This window comes from Vanellus vanellus, assembly GCF_965231255.1.
Source record: "Vanellus vanellus genome assembly, chromosome: 4".
Classification (NCBI taxonomy): domain Eukaryota; kingdom Metazoa; phylum Chordata; class Aves; order Charadriiformes; family Charadriidae; genus Vanellus; species Vanellus vanellus.
In genome coordinates, this window is record NC_138909.1 from 52,536,431 (window position 1) to 52,553,121 (window position 16,691).

Sequence of the window (16,691 nt, forward strand, 5' to 3'; positions counted from 1 at the left end):
ACCAAGTGTGCTTCTGGTATCTAAATCCACCCACTTGGGTGAAGAGATTTTAATGCCATGGCAGAGCAAGATAGCAGAGTTTTAAGGGTCTATGCAACACGATTGTATATTCTGTATTACAATTAGTTGCTGTCTGGTCTGGTGTGGGCAACATTGTTTATTTCTGTAGAGGTGTAGCAGATGAGGTTTTGTTAATCCTCCAATTTGATTCATTACTTATACTGATAACTTATCTTGTGGTGTCATAGATTTTATCTTCCCTTCTCAGAATTTGCACCATCAGAAATTTTCGTGATACTTGCAGTCAAGCTTCAGGTAATTGCTATGCTGTCATGACCGCGTATGGGAATAAGGGCAGAATCATTGCCCACAGTGAAGAGGAAACAGATTATATAGCATGTTTATTTACTGCAGTGAGTATTATGTAGAACCAGAGGATCCAGGTCCCGAAGTTATGGTGCAAGGAGCAGAGGTAGGATGCTGAAAAGAAAAAACAGTGGGATTAAAGAAGAGGTAGGCTTGAACCAGGTGAAAAAGCAGTGTAAATAAGGAAGGAACTCTGCACTCAAGTGCTGAGCTATTTGAGATTGCATTTGGTTCTTCATTCCCAAGCTAAGTAGAAGCCACATGCACAACTCTGGTCCACTTGAGAGGCAGAGCGAGACGTAATTTCATTGTTGAATAAAGACCTGGACTGAATGAGAGTGTTCTGGCTGTATTGAATTGTTGAGTCTGTTTTGCTAGAGAGGGGCCATTCCCTTCAGCTGAACCATTTGGAACTCTCCAGGAGACAGAAAAGTCTCAACTTTGCACTTGAAAACATAACCTTTTTTTTTTTTTTTTTTTTTTTTTTTTTTTTTTTTTTTTACTTTTAGCCATTTGTTAAGCAACTGTTGAGGGCTACCTTTTAGTGTTGTTTAAGTACGGTGGTAAATCCAGTAGTTCGTACCATTTTAGGCACCAATGTTCCTCTCTGCTTATCTGCAGAGGAGAAGCAATTCACTTCTGTTTGATTTGTGGTCCCACCAGAGTAGTATCTGTATTCTCTCTTCAGACAGAAATACAATGTTTTACAAGAATTTGAATTTACCCAAATCTATGTCCTTGCTTACAGCAGTGAAACTGACAAAATTCAATTTCTGCAGCAGTGAAAAAGTATTTCTTCCGATTTTGAAGAAAACAAATTAATGGGGAGGAATCCTGTTAGAGAATCTTCTAACCTTATCCTCAGCAGCAAGGGTTGGTTGCAAAAGCTTTTCCTGAGGAGGAACAAAAAGTCAGGTTCATCAGTTTTGTAAGCTTGCTTTCTGTGGTAGCAAGTAACATTTAAAGCGAAGAAATTCTTTGCTTCCCATTCTACAGTTCTTAACTGTGTAAGCTGGTGAGAAGGCAATAAATACTTTCAGTGGATGAAAAAAGACTGTAACAATTAAGTTCTGAAATTTTATCCATTGTGGGGGGGAGCAAACCCAAAACAAATTAGAAAATATCCATACTTTTTTTTTTTACCCCAAATATATTTGGTGGCAAATAAGTGTAAGCGCAACTGTAAGTACACTAACCTTTTTACACAATTTTCAAAATATGCTTGATATTTTTGTGTAAATGTAGATTACATCTCTATATAAACATTGTTATGTACTGTAAGTGTAAGGAAGTTTTCATGTATTCATTTAAAAATACTTTGTAGGTCAGCCTTAGCAGTTGACTGGTTAACTGAAATCATTGTATATCTACTGCAAGACTAATGAAGGCACTCTTAAACTTAAAATTGGCTCCTTTGGACTGAAGTTTCCTTTTTTTTTTTTTTTTCTTTTCTAAGACTAGTGGCAAATTGTTAAAAAGTTTTGGTGTAATTACTTTCAGTTCTCGATCAGCTACTTAGTTAATGGTTTTCTTCATGAGAGATAGTGCTTTTGAATTTGCTGGATAAAGCTGGTTTGTAACAATTTTTTTTTTTTTTTTTTTGGCAAACCCATAATTCAGTTTTCATTTGTGTATCTTCTAAAGGTAAATTCTGTTTAGATCATCTAGTAATTTTTCATTGTTTTAATATAGCAAAGAACAGTCACAATGTAAATGTGTCTCTACTCAAATTTGATATTTTAGGGTTTTTATACAAGATAATGTGAGTAGGCATACTCAAGTTTTCAAAGGTATTAGCAAGAATGCATTGTAACTTTACTAATGTCTTTAAGTGTTTTGTCTCATTCTGATCTGAAAATAGGAATAACCTTTGGTATTAAAATTGATGAGAGAATGGAGAAGACTTATCAGAAAGCTGTCTTTACAGGAAAAAGCAGCAGTCATCTATTAGCTTTTTCAGTGTCAGCTGAAAGCCTGATTTGTAGGTAACAAAAAAAGCTTTTGTGGATGCAGTTCTCTTACTGTGAATGTGTGTTTAGGTGTGTCATCTTCCCATCTTCTCCCCCCCCCCCCCCACCCCCAGCCCCCCCACCCTCCCAAGAAATTCACCTGAAAAATGGCTTTAAGAAAACCCTTAGACAAAACAAAAGTGTTATTTAATAATGATGCATGTTGTTGCTTACTTACTCTGTTCACTCCCTTTGGCAGAATTGGAAGGAATGTACTACTCCATTATTTCTGACACACAAGAAATGCATCTCTGAAATTGCAGCAGATGTGGAAGAAATGAATGATAAATATCACATAAATGATAGTGGGCTGGACAGTGAAGGAAGAATCTGACATGCAGACTAACTGTATTTGACTCAACTCCTATCAGATGATGGACCTTCATGTAATTAATAACATTTTTTAAAACATCTGCAAAATAATTTGCCTTATGTAGAACCAGCTTTTTTAGTATGAAAATGTGTACAAAGCTATTGCAAGGATTGTCCAATTGTCATTGTCCAATTAAAATACCTAGAGAACTTTCTCTCAAGTCAAATCTTCATTTTTACTGCAAGCTATTTTTTCACAAGCCAAAATATCATGTTTCTTCAGCAGACTCCTTGGCTATCATGTTTTTTCGTCTTTGTTAGTGACAATGGTACTTGTTGGGTCACCACACAGTCCATATGGGACAATACAAGCTTAAGCTCGTTAACTGCTACCAGTGTGTGGTGCTTTTGTCCCCTTCCTTTTCCTACCCTCCCCCCAGTTTCCTTTTCTATAGATACAGAGTCATCTAGAAAAAGATAAGGGATTGCTTTTGCTTCTGTGTGATATGGTGGTCCAGCATGAGTGCACTTAATTTAACTACCAAATCTAATCATATGCTTAGCTGCTTCAGGACTTCACTCTTACAACTCTGATCAACCAGATCTTGTCTGTGATCTATCTCACTTCATTCTTTCATGTCCTGTCTTCTAGATCTCCTTGCATTAATTCTGAGCTCGCATTACGGCTTGGTTATCTGTGGCTGATCATTTTCTTTCCTCGCCCTTTTTCTTTTCTGCTCTATTGTCCTCTTCTCACAAAGAGCCTAGTCCTTTTTCTTGCTTGTGGTTTTGTGCTACCATGAGTTTTAGATAGTAAGGTGATGCAAAATTTAACTAGCTTCTCTTTTGCCCTTCTTTCTTAAAAACCCTTCGTTATTCCTGTGTGTAGATTTGCTAGCTTCTTCCATTTAACTGGATCCCACAACGTAGGGTTTTTTTACGAGTAGGACTGAGATGCATAACGCCAATTTCCCTCCATCGGTTGTCCCAGAGATGGTGACTAACCTGCAAGTTGCTCTCTACAAGTCTCACCTCCCCAGTGGGACTATATTTGCTTATAGGTATTCACACCTATTATCTTTGCCCATTATTCTGCTTCTCACTTTAAGCCTCTTCTCATCTACTTCCATTAAATCTTTGTGCAAACATGGCCTGTTTTCCGTATTCTATAATCTGTATCTACGGATTCTGATAATCTTACTATTTCAAATTCCTGCTTCTTTCCTCATCTTCCCACATACTATTGGCCTGGGTGCATTGACTTGCTTTTACCAGTTATACTTCTGGATTTGCTGTCTGTCTAGGCTCCCGCAATGTGAGGGGCATTTTTTAGTGCTTTCAGCTGGTGTTAGTGTCCTGTATAAGTGAGAATCATTAGCTGAACCTTAACTCACTGAAATTCTAAAAATCTGCACGCTGTGTATCTTCAGATGTATTAGGCAAATCAAAGTAACCCCTAAAAGTTCAGGGTCTTTTACTGCATGATATTACTGGTTTTCATATTTTTATGACAAGGAATTACTAGCCTTAGGTTTATTAGCTAGGTAGAGAGTAACTTGATTTCTTTAAGCCGTGTCTTTTTACTTAGTATTTACTGGTCATTGTCCACACAAGGCCCTGAGCAGCTTGATCTGCATTGGCCCTGATTTAAGCAGGGGGTTGGAATAGATGATTTCAGGAATTCCCTTCCAGCCCAGGTTTTCTGTGACTCTGTGGCGATTTTTATGTTTTGAAACTCTTAAGCTATCACTTTTTTAATGCATCCAGTGTTTTGAGATAGAGCACACCAGTAATGTAGTCTAATTTGATTATTTGTGGCTTTTTTTTGCGTTGTCCTGGTCTGCCTCAAGCTTGATGGCTTACTAGTTTAAAGAAAGAAGTGAGGAGAGTAAGAGTTATTATTAAGCAGGGCAAAAACATACTAGTACAATTATGGATTAAAACAGAGTTACAAAATGCAGATGTCTCGATCCAGAAATCCAGGCCCCGGTAAGAAGGTAATAGAGCCATATTAAAAAATGTTTTTCAACTTCACCGTGCATTTGATGGAGAGGAGGAAGTCGCACAAGGCGGTTGCGGTGCTGGTCCTCTTGTGAGAAGCAGTGATTAGCAGCAGTCTGTCAGGCAGGCAAGCGGGGAGCTGCGGTGTTTGCTGCTCTGGCTGGGTCATGCAACCGCTGGAGGGCGTCTGCAGCCGCAGAAAAGCTGCTCACTTGAAGGCTTGTTTTTTAGGTAGAGGGAATTTAGATGCCCAAATCAAGTCTCTGTTTTGCATTCTGGTTTACTCTGTTAAGAATCTGTGGGAAGGAAGTACAGATTTTGCAACAATTCAGTGTTTTGGGGTTTTTTTTTAAGGAATTTTGCTGTAGTCTCCGTAACCGTAAGCGTCACATGTTCCGTAGCGAGTTTGCCTTTTGCCTGGTGATTTATAGAATTTGTCATCAGTTGTTTCTTAAAATAAATATGATTTCAGTTAAATTTGCTGAATCACAGCTTGAAACATTGTCATATTATTAATTGGGTTGAGAGTCTGTCTCATGTCCATGTTTTCAGGGAAGATCTTGTGAAAGTACATAAGTTCTCTTTCGGTTTAGTGAGTTCTTTGTTCTGTTCTGGTGGCATTTTGAGTTTTCTTTTACCTCTGATTCCTCTTCAAAAGGGTTAATAACAGCTGGCTGGTTTCCACTCATTTTTATCAGAAATTTTATTGGTAATTTAGACTCCATCTGTCTAAAGAAAGGTTAGAGCCTTTCCTGTTGCAGATTCACTTGGAGTTCAGGTATACTTGCTCTTCTTACCTTGATTAATGCCAGCTTTTCAGGCTGCTGTTTGTCCCTGGAGAATGGTTTTCATCTCTCAAATAAGTCTATATAGCTTGTATGGAGAGAGCAGCACTTTAGGGAGATGGGAGCATTTGCTAAGGAGTGATGGAGTTTTGATTTTTAGATCGATATTTTTCTGCATCTTTGTGTGTGAAAAGGTTTCATGTTGGCTAGTTGCTTTGAGTTCAGACTTGACCCCCTTAAGAAGCTTTGCTTAGTTACAAGCATTTGTACATTGTTACTCCTGATGTAGAGGTAGCAAATATGCAAGTTTCAGGAATATGCCGGTTGTAAGCGTTATAACCATGTACATTAATAAACAAGGCGATGAGATTCAGAAGAGATTTATTCCGTAGCAACTGACAATTCAATAGTTATTCATCGTGGGTTTTGCTGCACTTTTTTGGAAGCATGTGAGACTAGATTTGATGAATTTTTGATTCGATGTGGCAGTTCTTAGACTTAATCATATATGAAATCGGTTACCTTGAACATGGATGTGATGATTATTGTGCTGAGCTTTCATAATATTTATGATGGTGTATTTCTCTATATCATGTATACACTAGACCTGGTAATATGAAGAGACTATGCATATGAGTTTTAAAAATGAAAACCTATCGTCTTACCTGGTCTAGGAGCACAAAGGAGCCATTCTGCCAGATTCATTTCTTTGCTACAATAGTATAATGTTGAAATGGACAGGGTTAGCTTTCAGAACCCTCGGAAAACCTGTCTAGGGCAGATGATAGTGCAGTTTTAGTTTGTTGGATGTTTCCAAACTTCTGTATGAAATATGAAAAATGGGTGTGAGATGATGTTGTTGTCATTAACAAGCTGAAACTCCAGCAGTTGCTTGGACCACACTGGCCTGCAGGATCAGCTGTTTCCCAGTGGGCTCGTGTTCGTGATGCAAAATGCTCAGCTTTTATTTGTTCTCATAGCCAGAATGCTTTGGGATATGGCTGAAGACTGAGCTGTGGTGTTGCCTCTGGAGGTGTGCTCAGATGGAAGGTTGAGGGCCTCTTTGTAGAGCGAGGCAGAGAAGCTCGTGATGCTGCTGTCCATGGTGTAGGTGCTACAGTAACACAGCCTGTGGGGTTTTTATGCTGGCACGACCTCTTAGAAATAAACTCATCTGTTTTACATTGTTATTAATGATATTATCTTAGGTCTAACTCTTACTTGTTTTAAACAGTGCAATACCTTAAAGTAATTAGTGTGGGTAAGACTTATCCTGTAGATTGTTAACAGATTGTTAAAATGAAAGCCGTGATTTGAGCTCTGCTTTTGTTTTAATAAAATTGAAGATTCATCAGTCTATTTTTCTTGGTCTTTTTCGTAATGCGTATTAACAGATATTGAAGTATTTTGATTATGAAGATTGTAAGCAACGTTTTCTTTAGTAAACCTTGATTGAAGTACATTGAGTGTTACATTAGTGCGAACGTATCTGAATATTTGGTAGCTTTTGACATCTCTGTATTATTAATAATGTTCTCTATCCTTTTGTCTTAATATAGCAGTGTAAGACTGGAAACATCTGGGCTGAATGGACTTTAGCATCAAAAGAAGTTCTCAACTGTTAACTCGAAAAATTAACTACATCAAAATGAAGCAGGTACCAGAGATCCTTGGAAATACCAATGGGAAACCTCAGAATTGTGAAGTGAATCGTGAGTGTTCTGTCTACTTGGGCAAAGCACAACTTTCTGCCACTCTACAAGAAGGTGTCATGCAAAAATATAATGGCCATGAGGCTCTTCCGTTTATTCCAGCTGATAAATTGAAAGATCTGACCTCTCGTGTGTTTAATGGCGAGTCTGGGGCCCAAGATGCCAAGCTGCGCTTTGAACCCCAGGAAATAAAGGGAGTTGGAACACCACCCAACACTACTCCTATCAAGAATGGCTCTCCAGAAATTAAGCTGAAAATCACTAAAACCTACATGAATGGAAAACCTCTTTTTGAATCTTCCATTTGTGGAGACAATGGTGCAGATGTGTCTCAGTCAGAGGAAAATGAACAAAAGCCAGCAAACAAGGAGAGGAGAAACAGAAAAAGAAGCATAAAATATGACTCCTTACTTGAGCAGGGTCTTGTTGAAGCAGCATTAGTATCAAAGACTTCAAGCCCCACTGAGAAGAAGGTAGTACTTTTTTTGCATTCTTTCTTTTGTTACGTTTGTTAATCATACTGAGATTTCATTTGTTCATATGCTAATCTTCATTACAGGTATTTAAATAGATGCTTCCCACAAACAAGTCACTTCTTATGATACTCTCTCTGTCTCAGCAAAGGACAGATGCACTCTAGTTCTGGTCTCTGTTTCTTGCCTAGGCTAGGACTACCCTATAAATTCTGTTCCTATATAAGCAAAATAAGTCTCCAGAGCAAATCAGGGCATGTGGTAGTATGGGATGTATGAAACAGAAGCTTCATCCAGACATGGAGCCAAGACCTAGCCAGGATATGCACCTGGGCAAGGGAGCTGGGGAGGCCTCTGAATTTAGAGATGGCCTTTGACTGTTGGAGCATGAGGTATCCTGGCTTCCTAATAAACAGATGTTTCAGAAAAAAATAACTATTTCTCTATTCCTGGTTCTTAATTAAAAGAAAAATGTACTCAGCTGTCAGTTGGCTGATAAGCTAGGCTCTTTACCTTCAGATTTTGGCAGCTGGAATGTAGTCCTGACCCTTATTTGTCATTGAAAAGGGCTGGTTTTGCTTGCTATAACATAGTGAATTGTATTCATTGAAAAGGTCTAGATATTTGTATTAAGTGTCGTTAACTTTTTTGATCAAGCTCATCTGTTTTTTACTTCTTTTAAACATGGCAGAAGCGGGAATTTCACTTTTTTAATTTGCTTTACCAAGTTGTAAATAAGAATGCTGCTGGCAGCCCTTTTCCCCTTTTATTTAGTTTTTGTTGCTGGACTCTGTTTAAAGGAATGTGGTTTGCAATCATTTTATCTTGGAGGAAGAAACCTATATAGCAGGGATACTCTCAGTGAGTAATTCAGAATAGTGTTGTATAACAATGGTAAACATCGATGAATGCTTTGGCTAGTGAACAGGTCCTGGGCTCGCACACCTGAAACGCAATATGTATGTTACAGTTTTCTGTCAACTGGAGGTTTACTAGTTGATGTTGATTCTTACTTTCTGCCAAGGTCACACGTGCAGAGAAGAACCACACACATATCTGCTGTATTACTGATTTTATTTACCCATATTTTCATTGAAAGTGCTTAATGAATGAGTTTACAGAACTGTAAACTTTCTTCAAAGTATCAGAAATTTATCATTTATTTGTGATTTCAATATGTTATTCATCCCAGAATGATCAATACTGATTTTTTCAGGAATTTTATTAAAGAGCTTGTTTATTTTAATTTTTGTTAAGGAGAATGTTTTAGCACTATTTGGTTCAGACTTTTCTGAATCATTACTCAGAGGTAAAAAGTATGGGCACAGTCCATAGTTGGAGTAATTCTTTGTCCTGTTCGTTGTTAATGAGGATAAATTGGACTAAAAGATGGTATATTTATTAGCATCAACAACTCTAGCATAGTTGTGTGGCTTTTTTTTTTTTTTTTTTTTTTTTAAGAAAGAGGGGGCAATATTTAATATCTACACAGTTTATTCCGAGGCCTTTCGCCTCCGTTGTCGATTAAGGGTGGCCTTTAATTTTTCCTGGTGAGTGCTTCATTTAAGATTAAAAGGAAGGTTGGATTGGCTTCTCTGAGTTGTCTTTTGGCCAGAAATGGTCAGGAGAAAACCATGTCAAGACTTTCCCAGAGTGCTTGAGACCTCATGGCTGGAGAGCGATAGGGTTATTTGCTCCTGTGCCAAAGCAGTGAGCTACCAAATCAGGACATCACCTACTTGATCTCAGACTTTGCAATATTATAACGCTATTCTTCTAGAGCACTTGAAACAGAGGGTCACGCTTCTGGCTTTTTTTTTTCTTGCGTAGTGCACTTTAAAGCACAAAGGGCAAAAGCATTTGAAGGTCACGAGATGTTGTTTTATGATATAGCTCCTTGATTGTAAAAGGTCTGGGGCTTTTCTTTCTCTCACGGGGAGGGTTTTGCCAACTGTGCAGGTTTAAAATAAAGGAAGAAAAACATAATACTAGGGAACATGCTGAAGGAGATTTTTCAAATATTTGTCCACATGTAGACTAGTGATACACGTGTTCTCTGTGATCATAACTGTAATATCTTAATATCAATGGTTTTGGTTTCAGGCCCCTGCTCTAGGGTTATTTTATCATCAACATCCGAAGCCTTAATGTTAGCACATCATACTGTGTGGTTTTGTGTAGCTGATTGTGGCTGCAAAGTGGAAGTTAATAAAATATCCTTGGAGTAAAAGCTGATTACTTTTGCACTTGGATACCTGTTTATTGTGGGCTACAAGTTAATGCAGAACCTGTTTATCTGGTTTTATTTCTGGGCTGGTTTCTCACTCAATTTCTCGTTGTCCAACCTCTTACTCTTTTGATTTAGCAAAAATCACCACAGTTCAAATACTGCCTTTTGTGTAAGGTAGTTATAACTCTATTTGGTGGACATGGCAGATTACTGTCTTGCTGAGGTGAGAGGCATATCGTTTAACAAATGTTCCAGTCCTCTGTTTGTTGCGTTTTCTTGTTGTTGGGGCTTTTTTTTTTTTTTTTAACATAAAGGAAGGCTGTTTAAAGCTTAATCTGCCAAGTCACTTTTCAATTGGGAATAAACATGATCTGCCCAGCTCTGACGTGAGTTAGATTGCTGTCGGTAACCACCACCTTCTCCAGTCCTCTTGAGAAACAGCTGTACGGCTTTCGCTTTCCCGAGGTAAAGGAGAGCAAGCGGGAGAGGCCATGGCTCTTCCCTCCCTCCTCTCCCGCCTCTCACCCTTCTCCCCCCACAACCCCCGTATCTCTCCACCTGAGGAGTTTACTTTAAAATCCAGGTCTCTGCTGATAAGGCCTGGTTTAGCAACTTTTGCGCCAAGGCGCTACGCTGGTAGGGGTCTGACACCACCTCCCAGCGTTCAGCGTTATTGGCGGTAGGTGTCACGTGTTAGATGTTTGAGTCCGCGCCAAACCCATGGACTCCGATAGTCGCCCACTGGCGCACGGGAGCGGCAGTGTGCTTCAGTGCCAGATGTTGCGGTGGCTGCTTTTTGAGTCATTGCTTTTGTCGGTTCTTGCAACGCCACCAGTTAGGAATGAGGACTTTCCTAGGTTTTTCTCACGGAATGCTTTTGTTAGCAGTGAAACAGTCCCGTTTGGAGGAGAACGGCAGAGGTTTACTTTGTATACTAATACGAAGTAATCCAAGTCTGGTCCCTGGAGCAATCCAGAGTTTCTGCATGGGAGATGGAGAGAGTACGCATACCTGCAGCTCTCATGCTGGTGGTCTCAAAGTAGGTCTGTGCTCTCTAACCCTAAGAACAGCTCAGTGTGTGATACTGGCACATTGGAGCTTGTTCTGCATAAGCCGTTTTGGGCCTACAAGTGGCAGTTTGCCCTTTTGGCACGGCTTCCTGGCGTGACTCCCGAGCAGGGGTGCAGTAGCTCAGAAAAGCAGCAGCCCTGTGTCCAAGAACAAACCTGGAAATCCACACACTGCTATACTTGCTAGTTTAGGGATTCCAGATGTGTAAGATGTACGTGATCCAAAAGCTGTACCTTCCACACAGCTTCCTATCCAATTTTCTTGTAGCCCTCCTTTAGTATTATACCAGAAACTTGGCGGTTTGTTGCTCTTTCTGCCTGGTGCAGCCTATAATGAATTTGCAGTAGCTATGTGGGGGGAAATTGTGATTTACTGGAGAAATTCCACTAGTCCTTGTCATGTGTTTATGTTGCCATTTCATCTTCACAGAGAAAAACTGTTCTGGCCAGTTCCATTATATCTGCTATCTACTTAATGTTATAGTGCCTTTCCCAGTAAATGACAAAGATTTAGAAACCCAGTAAGGGTAGAACAGAAGCAGTCTGAGGATTATCTGCTGCTTTTTATGCTTCTGTGCTAACTAAATACGGGAAGGTGGGGACCACTGCAGGTGGTGATGTTGCCCTGATGCTTGCATCTAATCAGTAGAGATGAGCAGAAACCAACAAGTTCCCTCTGTAAGACTGGAAAGCTGTGCTCATCAAATATTTGATTATCCTGTTGCAGCCAGATCCTGAGGTGACTTGTTTTGTTTTAATTAAAAAAAAAAAAAGGAATAAAAAAAAAAAATAGAGTCAAATAAATGTGCCTTTTTCAGAAGGAAGACTTGCTTGATTGTTTTTCATCATCAGTTATTGGGAATTCCTGGTCAAGCATGATTACTGAACTTGTCATAAAATGTGCAGCTAAACTACCATGGGAGTCAGGGAGTAGGGTAAAATGAACTCAATTACCTTTTCAATAGGCTGTTCTTCAGGTATCAGACCCTGTCTTCAGGCAAGTGATAGCACAGGCTGTCTGGCTGATGTCATCAGAATCCCAAAGGAGCAGGAGTAACCCTAAAAATCTCTTGTGGGTGATCCTTTCAGGAACAAGAGAAGTAACTTCTTATCCTTTTTGGGAGGGTTCCTGAGCTACTGTTTTGCTGTTTTACTTTAGTAAAGGATTATGTTTAGCTACGCCTTGAAAACTTGTTTGTGCTAAGCAACTCGCAATGTGCAGCAGTAATTGTTACTTTGGAATTTTAAATTGTTTGTTCTTAACGCCTCTTTGGAAAAGTATCTTAAAGAACCACTTGTAGGTTAAGAAGCACCAAAAAGCATACAGTGTCAAGAGTATACTGGGTTGGGGGGAGATTAGAAGCTATAAGTAGTCTCAGAGTGGCTACAAAATTAATTACAGAAAGCTTAAATATTTTTTCAAGGCGCTTCATAACAAACTTCTGTTCTTGTATGTAAAAGTGGCTGAATTAAGTACACTTTCTCCGTAAAACTGTTGTCTCAATATGTAATGTGTAAATGCTTTTTTTTTTTTTTCCTCATGAACACGTTGGTGGAAGAATCCAAATCAAATATGAAATAATATCTTGAAGTGATGACAAAAATGCTATTTAAGAATAGCTCTACCAAGTTGGATGAAGGAGCCCTTTAATTCAGCGTCTCAGCTCGGGGCTGAGGTTCAGCAGAGGGTGCATAATGGAGACTGTAGACATGGCAAATCACAGAGCGACGCTTTCTTTGAATATGCTCAGCCTCCAGCAGTTTGTGACTCAGAGGATTCTAGAGATGGTGACTTTGTATTTAATAGCTGTAGATGGCTAAATTCATGGAAGAAAACCTCAGTTTCTTTTTGAGCCAGTGTGAGCTTTTTACATCCATGGCATTAAGTAATAGAGCAGTAGAGCAGCACTTCCTTTTCAATTTGCCACCTGCTTGTTTCACTTGATGCTCTCATATAACTAGAAGTAGGAATCATTGACGAACTTGTCTATTACTTAGAGTTTTATAGAATTCTCACAAACCTCCTCAATTTTTAATTTCAGCTTGAAGAGTCCTAGTGTGTAGTTCCACATGCAGGAGCCACAGGAGCCATTCCAGAATGTTACTTCTTGTTACTTTCCTTTTCTGAGCTATGATGCCCTTTGGGTTCTGCTGTCTCTATATTTTTTTTTTTTTTTTTTTTTTTTTTTTGAGAGTGAGGGACCAGAACAGTACAGGATGTTCAAGACACAGATGTCTTGTGGATGCATACAGTGGCATGTTCATGATTTTCTATATTGTTCTCAATTTCATTCTTTTTCATTATAAATAATCCTTAGCATTTGATTGATTCTTGACCGCTTCTGAACACTGAGGCGGTTTTCTGTGGAAAAGAGTTGACCAGATGCAGTCAAAAAATCAAAATCTGAAGCACGTCAGCAACTGTTGCATTCTTTTTTACTCATCTTTGGTTTCTGCATTCCAGGGCTTTTTTTTATTTTGGTCTTTTGGGCACTCTGGTGGAAATGACAGATCAAATAAAGTGGTGAGCAGGCCATCTTCTGGAAGAACTAACTTCCCTTTACATCTCAACAGCAGATTGTGTGCCGTAACACAGTTGAGAGGTTGATGACACTTTTTTGGTTTATTTTTTAAGTTGACCAGACTTATTCTCAGTTGATGCACTGGTAGTGTCATGATTTAAATGAATGCTGTCATCCCAGGATCTCCTCTTCACATTGTATTAACCATTACTGGTTGGCGCGGCAAGGAGTTTGCTTGTTTTCACTTCATTTCTGTCCAAGAGATGTTGAAGCCTTTCCTTTGCTCTGCTCGGTGTTCTGTTTAACCAAAATAACGCATGTCTAACTTCTGTATTTAACAGAGAGTTATATCTGCAGTTCAGGGTTATGTTACTTGGACGGATTTACAGGCAGATTTTTGGGAAACTTTAGTGATCCATACCAGATGTCATTTCTGGTCCTTAAAGCCTCTTTTTGTTAACAAAGAAAGATGCTTTGTAGTAACTCTTAGGCAAAGGAGCGAAGGCAAAATATTTTGATCTGTCTTGGAACAGTGATATTGGCCTCCTTCGCAAGTTTCCTTGTTCCGGAGTGGATTTCATGTAGGGCACATGGACTTTAAGATCTCCAAAAGAGGTCTTTGTTCACAGACACTATTTTTATGTTTGGCTATTACTATGTTTCGTTATCCTCCTATTATAAATAAATAGGTCCAACCACTCTAATGTTTATATTTCTGCTTTTTGTGAATACTTGAAGTACCTACAGGAGTTGTTCTCTTGGGCATCATAAAATAGGCAGTGACTAAAACTATAATTTGTCAATAATAAGGAACTAATGCCTTTCTCACAAAGAGAGTTTATAGAAATGCTTTACTTTGGAAGCCCAGTGCAAGAGCGAAAACTGGATCCTGCACAGGCAGTTGTTAAACAAGCACTGCTGCACACGTGTGGAGAAGGAAAGTGAGTCTGTGGGCTCCTAGCGGTGACTAATGCTAGAAAAGATTGATTTTGTTGTTGTTTTCTCTGTTTGTTTTGGCGAATGAATGTCAACTCAAGTGTTGAGCATGCTGGTGATGAAGTAAGATTTGGGATCTTAGTTCTTGTAGAATTGATAGCACTTTGATCGTGTGCTTCATGATGTTTTACTGCAACAACCGCTCTACTTCAGTATTCATATGGGGTTGAGGCATTTCTGGTTGGGGCTTCCCCAGGTTTTCTGTACATCTTTATTCCTGAAAATAAGGAACGTTTCAGGAATATGGTTCGGTATTTCCAAATCAAGGTAATATCTGTATGTTTAGGGTTTTGGGGTGGTTTTTCACCCACTTGCCCCTAGGCTGATTAACAACAGACATTTTCTTGCATTTCATCTCTAGAAGAGGAGGACCTACTAGGTATATGTAACAACACAAACTGGAGGGAAACCTGGTATATCTGCTTTTACGTCTGGGGATTAATTTTAAAGGTTTAATCTCAAAGGCAAAGTAGTACTTGGACTATGTCAAATTGTTAGTTAACTAACAGAGCCCCTTTGTGCCACATATTTGTTCTATTTCAGCCTAGACAGCTTCTTTCAGAAGCGTTCTTGTTGCAAAAAAGTGTAGAGATAACTACTGCCTTCACCAGAAAGCAAAGTTTTGTATATCTAGTCGCCTGTTGGCAGTATTATCTGGGCTTGGGTTTCTCTGTTTTCTACCACGAATATTAGGATTCAGAACATCTACCCATGCTGCCTTGGATGTTTTTGAGCTACTATGAGTCAAAAATCTGTTAAGAAAGTGTTTTGGGAAAACTCTTTCCTACTGAATTCTGTAAGGGCATAGGAGAGTGCTAAGGGTAAGGCTCTGATACAGATTCTGATCTTGAAAGTATGTGAAACCATTGTACATGCAGGTAACAAAATACATATGGATATGGCATTCTGAAAATCTGTAGGTACGCTGAGATGATGTAGCGTTCATTCTGTTATCCTATGTGAAATAACTTTTTCCCGTGCCAAACTTCCTCATGGCTCGACAGTCATGCTTTTCCATGCATCTCATATACCCCATCAACAGTTTAAAGTTTTGAGGGTGGGTGAAGGTTACAGGAGTTGGATGTAAGCAGAAATCCTTTCCTAATACTTAGTATAAAATAAGGTTTCATTCATTCCGATCAAGCCTTACATAATTTGAATACCTATTTCTGAAACATGGAACCTTTCAATAATAAGCCAGTAACTTACAATTTAAGAGGTCATCTAAATGTAAATGCAGAAATTCAGTAAAGCAGCTGAAAGAAACTGCTCTCCACGTTTTTAAGAAAGATTGAGGGTTGGGAAGTGTTCCAGAACTTGCATCTTACTCAATCTATCTATGAATGATTGAATCTGTTTCTCTTCAACTCTTTACTCTGCAAAAAGGGTTGTATCCTAGTTACTCAAATACTGTGTTAAGTTTATTTCTAAAATACTTGCTCATATAGTGTTTGTGTAAAGGAAGATTGTTGATTTGGATAGACAGATTTGGGTTTAAATGTAAAAGCATCTTAAAAAAATTTCCCATCTGCCGGAGACTTGCTAATGAGGGAACCAAAGCCAGAAAAAAGAACTGAAGTGTAACCAGGAGTTTAGTGGTTGATTTGAAATACAAATTTGAGGGTTTATCTCGTTTTCAAATCCATAATCTACATTATGAATCCCTGTCAAAACTTAAATGAATTTTTATTTTATTCTGCTTGCTTTCCCTCTTGGATGGGATGGTCCCATGTGGTGATATTTATTCAACATGCTGTCCGTGAACTGCTTTAGGTGGGTTTGTGAAAAGAAATGGAGGAAATAAACCTATTGTCACAAAACTTATATGTGTTTTCAAAGAGCCTCAGCCAGCACAGAAAAGTTTTCAGGGTATCTGCAAGTAGAGCAGTGATTTTTCTTCAGCCTTTTTTGTCCTCTTGTTCTATAGCTTTACCATCTAAGCACATTGAAGAAAAATAAACAAATCCTGTGGCAAGAAGGTTCAAACTTAGTGTCTTCTGCAAATGTAATTCTTCACACTGCTAGATTTGAGCCCCTTTTAGTAATAGAAGAAAAGAAGTTATTAGTAATAGAAGAAAAGAAGATTAACTTGAAGAAATACATTTAATTTAATACATTTTAATTAAATCTCTGGCTTGGTATAAAACAATTAAAAATCTGAAAGATTAACAAAGCAACCCCCAGTATAGTTTGTTCTTTTCTTTGCTTTGATCTG

General features: G+C 38.7%; 1 protein-coding gene across 1 annotated transcript in view; it reads left to right on the plus strand.

The window, feature by feature from the left end:
- The window catches only part of NSD2 (nuclear receptor binding SET domain protein 2), a 75,045-nt gene that overhangs the window by 7,422 nt on the left and 50,932 nt on the right, over positions 1-16,691 (plus strand). The window contains exon 2 of the mRNA XM_082482220.1: positions 7,033-7,658. Within this exon, the coding sequence (XP_082338346.1) occupies positions 7,062-7,658 (597 nt within the window). The 5' untranslated portion in view covers positions 7,033-7,061. The remainder of the gene's footprint in view (positions 1-7,032; positions 7,659-16,691) is intronic.